Source organism: Caretta caretta, chromosome 27 (assembly GCF_965140235.1).
Source record: "Caretta caretta isolate rCarCar2 chromosome 27, rCarCar1.hap1, whole genome shotgun sequence".
In the NCBI taxonomy this organism is placed as follows: domain Eukaryota; kingdom Metazoa; phylum Chordata; order Testudines; family Cheloniidae; genus Caretta; species Caretta caretta.
In genome coordinates, this window is record NC_134232.1 from 4,302,621 (window position 1) to 4,318,574 (window position 15,954).

The window sequence follows — 15,954 nt, forward strand, 5'->3', positions numbered from 1 at the left end:
AATTCCTTCCCTACCCCACTTAGACCTTGAGCAAGAAGCAGCCAGCCAAGCACCTGAGAGGGAGAATGCTCTGGGCCACCTCAGAGCCCTGCCTCCCTCCCCTCCCCGTCCAATGTCCCATCTCCAGCTGTGGCCATCTCTGATGCTTCTGAGGAAGGAGATAAAAAAACAATAACCGTCCCACAATACACTGGGGGAAATACCCCTTCCTGACCTCTGCATCTGGCTGGCTGAGACCCTGAATCATGAGCTTTCAGGAACACAAGACAGAGACCGGAAGTGAGCCTCAGGATAAAATGAAGACACTAGGAGTGGTTATTAATGGGTCTTTGCACTGGTAGAAGAACCACTGTCCGCACTGAGCAGTGGAGGAAGGCAGGGCCCTGTGATGCCAGTCAAAGAGTCCATGTGTCTGAGTGGGAGGTAAAGGAGGGCAAACAGGAAAAGCATTCATTCTGTGGTTTCACTTGGCTATACCCACAATGGGTCTGGCAAGATGCCAGACAGCCGGGGACCTGCCTCTAAGAAACACTGCTTTGCCTGAGATATTGCAGACCGTTCTCCGACTTCTGGTGAGAAGCAGAAGCTACCTGCCCGGGAGCAGCCAGGCAAAGGCATGGACCACAAGATGATCATTCCCCCGACTGGCTGTGGAGCTCCTTGTTGCAAGGCGGTAAAACAAAACCCGATGACTGTGAGGATGTTACAGTCATCGGTGTCCAGTCCACAGGGGCCTCACGCTGTGTCTTGTCCAGGGTGAAACATGCCAGTCTCCCTAGGCAGAGAATTCCTCAGCCTAATGCTTCTCACCATTCAGAAATTTTCCCTGTTGTTCAACCTTATTTTTGTCCTATGACTCCTAGTTACCTTACCAACAGTGCTGGTGATTTATCAGCTCATCCCTGGATAAGCTTTCGGTCAAACACGCTGGAACTGAATAAAACCTCCTGAGAGCTTGAGAGACCAGTCCTCTGAATTACAGCGGCCAGGGAACACTAGCTCCCCCTTCTCTCTGCTTACACAAAAACACAGTTTCTCTGAAGATCCCTGCTGCACATGGCCAATGGCAGTGCAGTTCCCCTGGATTTTGCCTGCAGTCGCTTTGTAAGTTACAGGATAAGGGCTCTCAGACGGATGCAAAAGATAGGATGGCCCCCACTAGCTACAGGGAATCTCCCAGGGTTGGTCTCCAGTGCTAGCTCTTATCATTTCCCTGATAACACAGCAGTAAAACACCTACACGGCTCAGCAGATGTGGTTAATCTATAATTTGGGGTTTGTTTTTTTGAGTACATCTGGTGTGATGTTCGTTTTCTTTCCAAGGTGCAATAAACTTTTGCAGGGAGTAGCTGCCACTTTCCACAAAGCTCTAGATTTTATCATCCTTCCTAAACATTTTGGTTCATTTTCTCTGTTGTCGTCAGACTTTTCTGGCTACAGATATATGTTATTGCCAAGCACCACATCAGCATTCAAGAAGTAACTAGCCAGGAGAATAGAACTCTGAGGAATTGCATTCAATGGGGGGAGTATGAAAGGCCAGTTTCCTTACAATTCGAGATGCTCAGATCAAGGGTCCATCTAGTGCCTTCGGCACTGGTCAGTACTTGATTCAGAAGATAGCCATTCCTGTCCAGCACACACCTCAATCTACTTGACTGGCTGTGCCATGTTGCACACAGAATGGAGGAGACATCCAGAGGGCAGCAGCTCCAAATACATATCCACTTCCCATCGTCCTCTCCCAGGGACCAGGGGATTTCCTGCCAACTCTCCCTTTGGGAGCCAGTTCTCTTTCTAACTGGGTGCCACCTCTCTGACTTTCAGACACCCATCTGGCTGGCCTATGATAAGCTGCCCCCTGCACGCTCCCAACCAGAGAGGCAGCGAGCTAGCAATCCCCTCTGCCATGGGGTCAAGTAATCCCAGGGGCCTGCTGGCCAAACCCTCAAGGGAAAGCTCTGGAGTGTGCATGAGTGACCATTTGCAACGAGGATTCAAACCAACTCTTCCCAGCACTGTACCTGGCCCCACTCAACTCTGCTTCAATGTAATACATCAGTGGCCACCGAGAAATGACCTGGCTATTCCTAGGGTGCACACCAGGCCATTCAGAAATCCCAGCAAAAGCCCTCCGAACTAAAGGAAAATCATCACCTGCTATTAGCAGTACAGGGCCTATGACACACAGTTCTAATTCAGTCACACTAGGCAATTCAATCCAAGCTCACCTTCCTCCTTTCATTCTCTAGGGGGAATTGCTTCCTCAAGTGTTTTGTGTAGTCCTGTTTTTGTTAATCAAACAGGACACTCTGGAAGTGGAAACTAAAGCAAAGGAGAAAGGTTTGCAGCTGTGGTCTCTAAAGAACCTTTAAGAGCAAGGGAAGGCAGGGCAAGCAGCAGAATAGGAACAAGTGAATGATCCTGACTGCAGCTCACCCCTGCCCCATGGTGGGGTATTTGCCTATATATATTTAACCTATAAAGCAGTAGCTCACAACCTTTTTCATACCAGGCTCCTCTTTGGTCCCCTCCCTCCCATCCAGCTCAGGCCTAGCTGAGACCCCTCTCCTCTTTAGCAACCTAGAAAAGGTGGGTTGATTCCCACCCCCTTACACCTTGTCTTGATCCCCTCGGGTTATGGCCCCCCTGCTCGAGAACCATGTTCTGGAGCCCAACTCTTTGGGTGTGCATGAACGAGAACATTATTTGTTTTTTCTGTAGGCATTAGGCCACAGACGCGTTTCCTAACATCCGTGAAGCAGCCATGTTAAAGGGAGACAAATATTTCCAATTACCACTTGCTCCTGTAACACACGTTGCATTTGAGAAGGAGATTTTGCCAAACTGCTTCAGTGGGTGCGTAGTATAATAGAATACTCAACTCTGCGTTTCATTGCCTATTTGAGAACTAATAAATGAGTTTGCTGCAGAGTGCCATGTAAAAGGCTGCAAAGGTATTTATTAATCACCGCTCTAGTAATTCATTTCTAGCACTTAAGCCATTAGTGGATTTTACGGCGCTAATGTGATCTTCCTAAGGGGGCTAGTGGCTTTGTTGGAGTCGTTTTTCACAGCTGGCAATGGTTCACTAAACAAAAATCCTCCTTTTGTCTGCTGCCAAACAGCAAAAGGCTTTCTTTACAAGCAAACAAACAAGTAATCATAGAGGAGTAAATGATCAGGCCGGTAAATGATCAATGGAGTGCTCAATCTCAAATAAAGGTGGTGTAATGGCTGGAACAATGGACTGAGAATCAGGGGACCCTTGCTCCGGCCCTGACTCATTTTGTTACCTTGGGTAAGTCACCTTCTCTCTCTGTGCCTCAATTTTCCCAATATATAAAATTGATATAATGATGCTGCTCCCCAGCACCATGTCATATTAAGAGCTGTAACGGTAGCCTCCAAACTGAGGGCGCTCTGTCCCCTATCCTGATTTTTGGGCATCCCATGTTAGGAAAGATTCAGACAAATCAAAGTGTCCAGAGGAGAGCAACAGAACTGATCAGAAGTTTAGAACAGGAAAGGTTGAAATAACTGGGCATGTTTAGTCTAGAGAAGAGACAACCGAGGGAGGACCTGATAACAGCGTTCCGATATTTTAAGGGCTGTTTTAAATAGGCTGGTGATCAATTGTTCTTCATGTGCATGGAGGGTAGGACAAAAAGGGCTTGTCATAAATATAAAGGGAAGGGTAAACCCCTTTAAAATCCCTCCTGGCCAGAGGAAAGATCCTCTCACCTGTAAAGGGTTAAGAAGCTATGATAACCTCACTGGCACCTGACCAAAATGACCAATGAGGAGACAAGATACTTTCAAAAGCTGGGGGGGAGGGAAAAACAAAGGGTCTGTCTGTGTGATGCTTTTGCTGGGGACAGAACAGGAATGGAGTCTTAGAATTTAGTAAGTAATCTAGCTAGATATGCATTAGATTATGATTTCTTTAAATGGCTGAGAAATTAAGTTGTGCTGAATAGAATGGATATTCCTGTCTGTGTGCCTTTTTGTAACTTAAGGTTTTGCCTAGAGGAATTCTCTATGTTTAGAATCTAATTACCCTGTAAGGTATTTACCATCCTGATTTTACACAGGTGATTCTTTTTACTTCTATTAAAATCCTTCTTTTCAGAAACAATGTTTTTTCATTGTTCTTAATATCCAAGGGTTTGGGTCTGTGGTCACCTATGCAAATTGGTGAGGATTTTTACCAAACCTTCCCCAGGAAGTGGGGTGCAAGGGTTGGGAGGATTTTTGGGGGAAAGACATTTCAAAACAACGCTTTCCTAATAAAAATAAACCCAGAAAAATGTTTGGTGGTGGCAGTGGAAGTCCAAGGGCAAAGGTAAAATAGTCTGTACCTTGGGAAGTTTTAACCTAAGCTGGTAAAAGTAAGCTTAGGAGGTTCTCATGCAGGTCCCCACATCTGTATCCTAGAGTTCAGAGTGGGGAAGGAACCTTGACAGGGCTTAACCTGCAGCAAGGGACATTTAGATTAGTTATTAGGAAAAACTTCTTAACTAAAAGCGGCAAAGAGTCCTGTGGCACCTGATAGACTAACAGACATATTGGAGCATCAGCTTTCGTGGGTGAATACCCACTTTGTCAGATGCATGTAGTGGAAAGGATAAATGGACACAAATCAGATATTAGGAATGGCAATATACAAAAACCTGTAGGAGAACACTTCAACCTCCCTGGACACACAATAGCAGATGTAAAGGTAGCCATCCTGCAGCAAAAAAACTTCAGGACCAGACTTCAAAGAGAAACTGTTGAGCTTCAAGAAAAGGAGTACTTGTGGCACCTTAGAGACTAACCAATTTATTTGAGCATGAGCTTTCGTGAGCTACAGCTCACTTCATCAGATGTTTACCGTGGAAACATCTGATGAAGTGAGCTGTAGCTCACGAAAGCTCATGCTCAAATAAATTGGTTAGTCTCTAAGGTGCCACAAGTACTCCTTTTCTTTTTGCGAATACAGACTAACACGGCTGTTCCTCTGAAACCTGCTGAGCTTCAGTTCATTTGCAAATTTGACACCATCATCTCAGAATTAAACAAAGACTGTGAATGGCTAGCCAACTACAAAAGCCGTTTCTCCTCCCTTGGTGTTCACACCTCAACTGCTAGAAGACGGCCTCATCCTCCCTGATTGAACTAACCTCGTTATCCCTAGCCTGATTCTTGCTTGTATATTTATGCCTGCCTCTGGAAATTTCCACTACATGCATCTGACAAAGTGGGTATTCACCCACGAAAGCTGATGCTCCAATATGTCTGTTAGTCTATCAGGTGCCACAGGACTCTTTGCCGCTTTTACAGATCCAGACTAACACGGCTACCCCTCTGATTCTTAACTAAAGAATAGATACGCACTGGAACGGGATATCTAGGGAGGCTGTAGAATCCCCGTCATTGGAGGTTTTTAAGAACAGGCTGGACAAACACCAGTCAAGGATGGTCTAGATTTACTAGGTCCTGCCTCAGCACAGGGGGCTGGAATTGATGACCTCTTGAGGTCCCTTCCAGCCCTACAATTCTATGATGCTTCCCAACATCGCAGGCCTGCTTGTGGGGTTCAGACTCATTCAAGTTTGGTAAGTGATTTGTGATACGCAGCTCATTAGAGATAAATGACTGCAGGGCCATCTAGAAGAGCAGATTGCTACAACTTTTAATGACGTGAGCTGTGCGCCTTGGTACCACGCTGCCCCCAGACTCTGAGCTGGCATTTCAGAGACTCTGCTAAAGTTGACCAAAACATGCCTTAATCTCCTATTCAACTTTAATGAGTCAGATGCACAAATACAAACGCTAGACTGGAGTTACCATTGAACTGAGGCACAATAATCACTGCCAAAGATTCTGCTGCTAATCAGTTAGGCTTCTATTCCTCCAGCAATTTCTTTATCACACACTCTTTGCTACAGAAGGTACACATCAGGTGCAACAGCTTCCAGGGGGGAGGGAGCAAGCAGTAGAAAGAGGTGTGGAGGTGGGAGGGGAGTGTTCATTTATTGGTATGTGCAGAGGCTTGCGTTAAAGTGACGCTGTCGGGAATTGAAAACCACCCTCATCTGTATGAACACCACCTCTTTGGATTAGTAAAACTGGAATATTTTTTTTTAAAAAAATCTCATTCACCGGATGTCACTATTTAGGCCAGTCCCTTGTAGCTCTAAACCCACATTACCAGAGTATCTGAGCACCGCACAGTCTTGAACATGTTTGCCAGGGTACCACTCTAACCACTGGCCAGTCCTTCCCCTCTTGTTCTGCTGGGTTACTCTGTGCATTTCACCCTCAGGGGGCCCAATGAAAACAACTGGTCAGTTTCCTTTCTGCACCGTAGGTCTCTCTGGGGCTGGTATGCACCAGCAGAGCATTGCAGTGTTTGGCGTACAGCAAGCATCTGGTCAATTTGACTGCACCTCTCCGTTGGAAACTCCTTTTGGAAAACATCGCTGTTACTACTTGATTTCTGGATTTGGAAATGGACAAAGCAAACCCACAAAAAACGAGAGGGAGGCTGGTCCAGTGGTTAGGGTAGTGGCCTGCCATGCCATGCTAATGACACAACAGACCGCATAAATAATAAAATTAGATAAAGACGAGTTTTTTTTAAAATCACTCCAGTTTTACTAATCCAAAGCGCTGGTATTAATTCAGATGAGGGTGTTTTTCAATTCCTGACACGGTCACTTTAACAGAAGCCTCTGCACATGCCAATAAATGAATACGTACTCCCCGCATTGCTGTGGGTGTGTACACCCGCCCCCTCACCACACGTACACCCTGTTTCCACTGCCTGTTCCCCTTCCCTATGGAAGCTGTAGCATCTGATGTGTGCATTCTGTAGCAAAAAGTGCGTGCCAAAGAAATTGCTGGAGGAATAGACGCCTAAGGCCTGGTCTACACCAGGAAATTAGGTTGGTGTAACTACATCATCCAAGGGTGTGAAAAATCCACGTCCCTGAGCGACACAGTTAAATCAACCTCCCCCCCCCCAGTGTAGATAGCGCTAGGTCAGTGAGAGAATTCCCCGTCAACCTAGCTCCCACCTTTCAGGGATGTGGCAGGGTCTGCACCACTGTAGCATTTTAAGGGCAGACAAGCCCTAATGAATTAGCAGCAGCCTATTCGGTAGTATCACACCTTGAATCAACAGCCTCTCCAGTCCAGTGTACCACCTTGCTGCGGCGATCTAACTCCCAGCGCGAATGACCACTGTGTTCTCAGGCATGGAGCAGTGGGTTCACTCCATGGTGTATGGAAGGGGAACATTCTCCCACCTGGCAAGTCCCAGTATATTATTTTGATATACTGTAGCTGCATCTTGGCAAGGTGGATGAAAGGAGGGGGAGGAAAGCAAGTTGGTCCCACTCCCACTGCCCCAGCGTGCAGGAGGGGGCAGCTAGGTGCAAAATGGTGCAATTCCAGAGGCACTGGGCATTCGGGTGTGTGGTCAATATACGCCTTGGCAGCACTGCCGGCTTGCAACAACTTCTCCCTGGAGGGTTGGACAGGCCTAAGGAGTCTGAGCCATAGATGTGGGAATGGAGAAGGTTTGGCAGGCAAATCATGTGTTGATTAGAGAGCAGCTGTTCGATATCTGAACAGCTGTTGCCTGTGCCCCCAAAGAGCATTTTACCCACCTATTACTGATGTGTTCAACTAGAAATGAGTTCTTGGTTGCTGAAGAATAAAAGCAGCTCATTTTCTAGAGCCTGCTGGATTTTCACACAAGACACAGACAGGCAAAAACCCATTACTTGATAAACCAAAAGAATCCATTGCCCTTCCTTGGCACTTGCTTACCTGAAAACTGGCACTGAAATAACTAAATGGGTTACTTCTCCTAAGACACTTTTAATTACTTTGCTGCAAGTCCATGCACTGACTTCAGTTAGCTCATTATATTTCAGAATACGAACGTCCACGCACAGACTTGTAGTGAAATAACAACCGGTGTGTATCGAACCTGCTGTGGTTATTTGGGTTCCAGTGTCCATGTGGTCCTTGGCTTACAGGTAAGTTTGGTGTTAAATTTCCACTGGTAAGTGGTAAATCGGGTGGTGAGTGTCCTTGAGTTAATCTGAGAGGAAGCGGAAGAGCTCTTGCTCTAACACCATGGATGGCCAAAAAACCCAACGCCTCCTGAAACTGGCTCTGAGTTTTTGAGTCCCATTGCACTGGAAGGAGACCGCAAGGGCAGGAAGAACCTGAGTAGGGCAACGAGGAAGGTGAAGAATAGAAGCTCCAGGAAAGAGCTTTATGCCACTGGCTGACTTTCAAACTCCTAACAAGTATCCAGATCTAACAGCAATGTCACATCTCATTGATCAGTCCAGGGATAACGTATCGCCACTGGGACACGAGGGAAGTGATGTGTTATGAGCTGCTGGCCTCCCACCATTGGTGATAATAAATAATTGAAATATTGTCATACTGCCTGCAAGGAGACAAGCTGATTTACATAAACCCCTTTCCTCTAATCTCCCTTTGTCCTTCAACCCTGAGCCCCCATGGGCAGGGACCGTCCCTTCTTGAGTTTCTGGAAAGTGGCTAGCACATGTTGGGACTATTGTAAGTGAGCAACTGTGATAGCCACCCTCTTGGGCCAACGGGCCAGGAACTGAACCAGAGACTTTCAGAGCCAGCTAGCTTGAGAGCCAGGCTGCCATAGCTGCTGGTTGTACCAACTCATCTCCTCTGGGAAGCAGCCATGGAGGGGACCTGTAACACACCCTCACCAGCCAGTTACACAACACCAAACAACAATACTCTGAAGGGACGGCCACCGGGTTGCCTGCCCCTTTGAGGGCTGGGAGCCAGCCAGCCCTGTTCATTTATCAGGCCCAGCTGAGAAGGTGTCAGGTGTTTTCTAGGAAGGGCTGAGAAAGCTCAGCTGGAAGGAGCTGCAACAGGAGACAGGCCTCTGCAGTGGGCCTTGAAACAGAGGGGACTGAAGGAAAGGGCATGTCTTCCTGTCAGCATGGAGACAAGCCAGGGGAAAAGCCAACAGGAACTGTAGCCCAGGGCCTATCTAAAGGGACTGTTTTGGGTTTGATGTTTTGACTAAGTTTTAAGGATAAAGCTGTGCCCAGAAAGAGACTTGGGGCATGGCAGTATGTCCTGGGCAGGTCAAGAGAGCCAACCTGTATGAGGGGAAACAGAGGCATCAGCTGGCCTGCAGCCAGACAAGGTAAGGCAGGGATGAAATCCACTCTGTGGGCTCTGGCAAATGTAATAGAAACAATACAGTGAATGATTCACCCTTATGAAATCCAAACAGAAAACAATCAAGGCCTGGGGGTCATTATGAGGTAATCCATATTGAAAACAGTGGTAGTCACCAAATACCCTTGGAATAAAACAGCTTTCAGGTGATTTTTATACCTGGGGAGAGATGGTCTGAGGTGGACACCAGGGAGGCAGTGAGGTCAGAGAATTTACGGCCAGTGCAATCAATCATCTGGCCAGGGAATCTTACCCTGCATCTAGTCCAATACCCTGAGGTTCCACTACAGTGTCCATTCGAGACAGAGACATTCAGTCTCGAGTTAAAGAATTCATGTGGAGAATCTATCATACCCTGAGATAAGTGATGTTAAAAAAAATGGTGCCTTGTTCCCGTTTTGAAGTGGTCTAGCTTCAGCTTCCAGGGACGGATCTCGTTTGACCTTGATCTGATGGCCTGGAGAGCCATCTACTATCAGAAGTCATCTCCTCTGTTAGGGACTTACCGAAAGTAAGCAACTTGCCTCTGAACCTCAGCAAGTTAAAAAGGTCGAGTTCTTTGGCCACGTCTACACTGCATTGCAAACACAGTCTGTGGGGCTGGTGGACGTGGTGTTTCCAAAGCCATGCTTGAGCATCCACGCTGCATTGTAAACATGGTTTACAATTGCTGGACTCGGGTCTCAGAACCTTGCTAACATGTCCATACTGCGCTACACAGACCTTCTGACTCCAGTCTGCACCTTGATTTGGTCCACGCTGCAAAATGACAGGATGTGGACCTGAGTCACAGCTGGACTTGGCTATGACCCATCCCCCTACCATGATCCTAGGACCCCAGTCCTGAGTGCTTGCTGACCAGTCTGACTGATCTGTGTGTGGACGGAAGAAGGGCTTAGGCTGAAACCTAAGTCTGAGCCTGGACTTAACGTGCAGTGTAGACAGACCTTAACTCTCACTGTGAGGAAGTCACGAAAGCTCATGCTCAAATAAATTGGTTAGTCTCTAAGGTGCCACAAGTACTCCTTTTCTTACTGTGAGGAAGGTTTCTCAGACCTCGAATCATATTCACAGCCATTCTCTAAACCCTCTCCAATTTCTCTATATCCTTTGGAGGTGCGGACACCAGAACTGGGCCCAGTCTAGCAGTCACGGTTACACCAATGCCATACACACAGGTAATATCACCTTCCTACTCCTACTCGATAGTCCCCTGCTTATAAGGATCACCCGTTCTAGCCATAGCAATCAATCACCAGATCACCTGGCAACCCAAGCACGGGTTGATGGCTCACTGATACCAGGACCAGGCTGACAAGGATTTAAAACATTAAAAAAAATGGGGCATGTTTAGTCTCAAGAAAAGAAGACTGGGGTGGGGGGTAGGGAACCTGATAAGTCCTCAAATATGTTAAGGGCTGTTCCAGGGGTGCTGGAACCAAGTGTGCGGGGGAGGGCAGCCCCTCTTGGCTTGAAGCAGTTTCCATCCTATGCAGGGTTTACAGTTTGGTTCACTGGCTTTCAGCACACCCCCACTGTACACATTGTTCCAGCCCCCCAGCCCCCCTGGGCTGTTATAAAGAGGATGGGGATCCGTTGTTGTCCATCTCCACTGAAGGTAGGACAAGGAGTAATGGGCTTAATCTGCAGCAAGGGAGATTTAGGTGAGATATTAGGAAAAATGTTCTAACTCTCAAGGTAGTGAAGCTCAAACAGGCTTCCCAGGGAGGTTGAGGAATTTCCAACCCTGGAGGTGTTGAAGAACAGGCTGGGCAAACCCCACTCACAGATGATCTAGGTTTATTGGTCCTGTCTCAGCGCAGGGGGCCTGGACTTGCTGACCTGGCAAGGTCCCGTCCAGCCCGACATGTCTCCGATGCTATGAAATAAGGCAAAGGCCTAGGCCGTTCTTTCCAAGCCAGGGCCACTTTCAGACCCTTCCGCTGCTCTGCACAGGAAGGGGGGTGACTTGGGCGTTACCACGCTGAGCACAGCAGCACCAAACTTTTGTGACTCCCATTCCTGGGAACCTACAAGCCAGCAAGCTGAGCAGGGAGCTCCCTAAACTAGCCAATAGGAAAGGTCAGGAAGCGGCGTGAAGCTGAAGCCCCACCCCTCATAGGGATGTAGGGCCCCAACTCTGGGCCGGAGGGAGGCGTCTCCTTCTGCTTGGGATTCACAGCCAGGAGGCAGGTGCCTGCACCAGGTCAGTCATTCTCCAAGACAAACGGAGGAGGTGTCCCTCTGTTAACGTTTCTCCCAGTGATTAGCCCACTCCCCCCGGGCGTGGGAGACCCAGGTCCCCCCCTCCGGCTTGCTGTGAAGAAGGGATTTGAACTTGCCCTAACCACTAGGCTAGAGGGTCATCTGGGGCAGGCTCTCAATCTCTCCTGTCAAAGCTGTTCCACTGGGCATAAATAATGAGTCAGTGTAGCAGTGGGACGGGAGTTTGGGTCTGCCACCTCCCGGCAGATGCCCAAACGGCCAGGCCTCAAAGTCATTCTACCTCTCGCTGGCCCACATTTTTCTATTGTCTCCTTTCAAATTTGAGATCAATTTTTTTTTAAAGGTAAAAAGAACCCTTGAAAACAAAACGTTTCCTTTCACGTGGAACTAAATGCTATTGTTCTGACTGTTTGGGTTTTGCACAGCCCTCCCCAGGAGTAATGAGCCCTGCCGACAAGCTACCGTCAGCCTCCAGTTCATCCACTCCAGAAATAATCTGTGTGTTACCAACCTTCTACCCTCCCACAATCCTGCCAGATTAGAATTTCACACACACTTGTTTCAAATGACAGGCAATGAATAAAAGTCTCTCTGACGGTCACCCATCCAGACCTGAGGGCGGGGGTGCTGTCAGAGATTCGTTATTCCAATGCGTCACAGGGAGGATCACAGACTGATTTAACTGCAGCAAATCAACCTTGCTAGCAAAGCCTGGCTTCTAGCCTCAGTGGCACAAATCAGCCTTTGGCCTGTGTTCACGCATGCTTCCAGCTTAGTGTGCGAACAGCCAGCAGGGGATATGTGCAAAGATCTTGCATGCACACAGGGAACTTCCTCTGGGCAATTACTCCCTACTGGTCTCCTCTTTTGCTCTGGAATGCTACTGGATTTGACAGAGTTTTCACCCTCTGGGCTAGGCTGGCCACATGGAATGGGGGCAGAGCTCTCCAGCCGGCTGGCACGTTCTCTTCCCCAGTCACAAGGGGGAGCTGTGTGTTTGTAAGACTGGCAGGGCAGATTCCACACCCTGTCTTCAGTCTTGCATAATCCTCTCAGAGAGCACAAAGCACCAGCTACTGAGGGCAGGCAATGATGGGACAAATGAGAATTTCTGTGTACAGATTTTTAGCCATTAGTCGTTACCATAAGTACTAGTATGGAATTCCAGTGGGCCTGGTTCTTATCTACACTAAGGCCTCGTTGCATTGCAGGCTTTAGAGTGCGTATACAAAATATTTATACTCAGTTTAACATCCTTTTATACTGCTAGGTCTGCGCACAGCAGCCTTCCTGTAAATAGCCATCAGATCTGTGTGTCTCATATGGACTTCATTAATAAGATCATCCCAGTGACAGTTACAGATGGACAAACCAGTTTGGATAAAATAAGCTAGTTATCGCTGGAGATGGGGAAAGGCTTTGGCCAATGCTAGTCTTCATTTTCAAACATGCCCCGGTTCTGATCAGAATGGGAGGCAGAAATGCCAACATTCTGGAAGTAAATTTGTTTCTATGCAATTTTCAGCATGGTTCTGCTGACTTCAAAGGTGTGGGCATACATCAGACAGAAGAAAAATTATGTCTGCCCAGCACTAGTGGCAGCCCCTTTGCCCCTTTGAAACTTTACATTTTATTGCGAACATCCAAGTCAACAAACAAGCCAAAATTTATGCACAGGGCTTCACTCCTAATTCTGCAACCAACTCTTCAGTGCTGAAATTTCCTCTTCGTAGCCTGAGATCCCATAGCGTGGTAGAATGCCAGCAAGCTTCCATTCAAGGGGTAGGGTTTAAATATGTAACTCAGTGGTTCTCAAGCTGTGGGTTGCAAGAGAGCACTCTGCCCACCATGCTGGTTTTGTCACAAAGATAAAGCACCTCTCAGTTTTCAAGTAGGAATGGCAACATCTACTCAGAGCCAGACTGGACAGGTTCAGGGTTTGCAGAGGTTTTTTCTGGTCAGCACCCTTCTCTTCCTCCCCACACCCAATGAAAACAAACACCGCCCACCAAATCCCCCCCTCCCCATCTGTCCTTGCTCCATGTATTTCTCTGTTGTCAGGGGTGTTTTAGGTAAATTCAACTGTGATCTGATTTGCCGCTGAAATGAAAAACGGGGAGAAATACATACGTCACAAAGTTCCCTGGAGAGTTGGGAGCAGCAGGGGCAGCACCAGGCCTGGAGAATGAGCGGCACAGAGATAAGAGTGGGAGAAGTGACCAAGCAGCCATACCCACGTTTGTATGACATTTGCCTCCTGACAGAGTGGTGACCGAGACCTTGGGCTACTCAGTGGCCTATTTAGAGTAGCAGCCTCATTAGGGTAGGTTCTACCCCTCCTAGAAGTGCAGGGAAAACAGGATTAGGGGAGTTGCTTCAGGAAAGGGTCTCTCCATCTCTCCCCTTAGAAGTGACACACCATAGGAAAACGTTCCCATTCCACACATCAAACCACAGACTCACCCGTTGCTCCTGTGTGGCGACAAAGGTCTGAAATCCAGGGGCCACTCCGAACCCAAGCTCTTGGACGAAGGGTGGCTCCGACTGGCTATGGATCTGAACTTTGACTCCAGCTTCAAATGTAGTTTCCTCTAAAAAGAGAAGCAGGAATGCTAAGTCACCAGAGGAAGAACAGGTTAGCTAATTGGCTGCTGTGGCTCTGAGGGTGGCATGCAAAGTTAAAAGAGAGCTTGTGCATAGGATCATGTTTGGAATCGTTACTACACTTACCCCTCCTCTCCCCAAAAGGGGTTGGGATGAATTTCTTATGCTGGCAAATGTGCTGTTCAGAGAGGAGTGGAGAAATCACCATGTGCTATTTGCCAGCTCAGTAGCTTTTCATTGCAGGGCTATTTGATGGACACCGTGTGAGAGAATCAGGACCATCTTTTGTGGTCAACCAGGCAGATTTTGGATTTGTCATTGGGGTGGGGGGGGTTAATCCGGCTCACCTCTGCAGATGCTGCTGCTGGCCATTGAAACATCAATAGCCTCTCCAGACTCGGAGCACAGAGCGGCCCGTTCTGTGGGCTTCTTCCCCCTTGGGTAGCAGTTGTGTAATGGCAGGTTCCACAACTCCTAAATGTGCAAGAAGGTTCCTAGGGATGGGAGCGGGGGGCTGCGTGAGGGGCGGGGTTTGCAGATAAGATGCCCTGTCTCTTGGAGAGGCCAGGCCACTGTCCAGACAACCTCTGTCTCTTTCTGAGATTTGAGGTACCCAATGGCTCCATGTCTAGTTGGCAGCCGGTATCAAGTGGAGTGCCCCAGGGGTCGGTCCTGGGGCCGGTTTATTCAATATCTTCATAAATGATCTGGAGGATGGTGTGGATTGCACTCTCAGCAAATTTGCGGATGATACTAAACTAGGAGGAGTGGTAGATACGCTGGAGGGCAGGGATAGGATACAGAGGGACCTAGACAAATTGGAGGATTGGGCCAAAAGAAATCTGATGAGGTTCAATAAGGATAAGTGCAGGGTCCTGCACTTAGGACGGAAGAACCCAATGCACAGCTACAGACTAGGGACCAAATGGCTAGGCAGCAGTTCTGCGGAAAAGGACCTAGGGGTGACAGTGGACGAGAAGCTGGATATGAGTCAGCAGTGTGCTCTTGTTGCCAAGAAGGCCAATGGCATTTTGGGATGTATAAGTAGGGGCCTACCAAGCAGATCGAGGGACGTGATCGTCCCCCTCTATTCGACATTGGTGAGGCCTCATCTGGAGTACTGTGTCCAGTTTTGGGCCCCACACTACAAGAAGGATGTGGATAAATTGGAGAGAGTCCAGCGAAGGGCAACAAAAATGATTAGGGGTCTGGAACACATGAGTTATGAGGAGAGGCTGAGGGAACTGGGATTGTTTAGTCTGCAGAAGAGAAGAATGAGGGGGGATTTGATAGCTGCTTTCAACTACCTGAGAGGTGGTTCCAGAGAGGATGGTTCTAGACTATTCTCAGTGGTAGAAGAGGACAGGACAAGGAGTAATGGTCTCAAGTTGCAGTGGGGGAGGTTTAGGTTGGATATTAGGAACAACTTTTTCACTAGGAGGGTGGTGAAACACTGGAATGCATTGCCTAGGGAGGTGGTGGAATCTCCTTCCTTAGAAGTTTTTAAGGTCAGGCTTGACAAAGCCCTGGCTGGGATGATTTAATTGGGGATTGGTCCTGCTTTGAGCAGGGGGTTGGACTAGATGACCTCCTGAGGTCCCTTCCAACCCTGATATTCTATGATTCTATGATCACAGCTATTTTCTACCAGGCAGAAATCTGGTTTGAAATATATTTCCCCCATTATGTAAGCCTCCCCCCGCAAAAAACATATATGTTAAAAGAACATTACCTATGGTTTGTCTACACTTATAGCGGTTTAGAGCCCAGCCCAGCTAGCACAGTACAATTAGTGGTGTAGACGGCGAGGCACTTCTTTGTAGGGTAGAGTACAGACACCCTGGACCCTAGGGTATATACCCTACATGGCTCTCTACATGC

General features: G+C 47.9%; 1 protein-coding gene across 4 annotated transcripts in view; it reads right to left on the reverse strand.

Annotated features, from left to right (window-relative positions):
- LOC125626865 (acid-sensing ion channel 2) overlaps positions 1 to 15,954 on the reverse strand; it is a 1,352,865-nt gene that overhangs the window by 128,217 nt on the left and 1,208,694 nt on the right. For all 4 annotated transcript variants that reach the window (XM_048830388.2, XM_048830385.2, XM_048830387.2 and 1 more), the window contains one exon: positions 13,933 to 14,060. In XM_048830388.2, the coding sequence (XP_048686345.1) occupies positions 13,933 to 14,060 (128 nt within the window). The remainder of the gene's footprint in view (positions 1 to 13,932; positions 14,061 to 15,954) is intronic.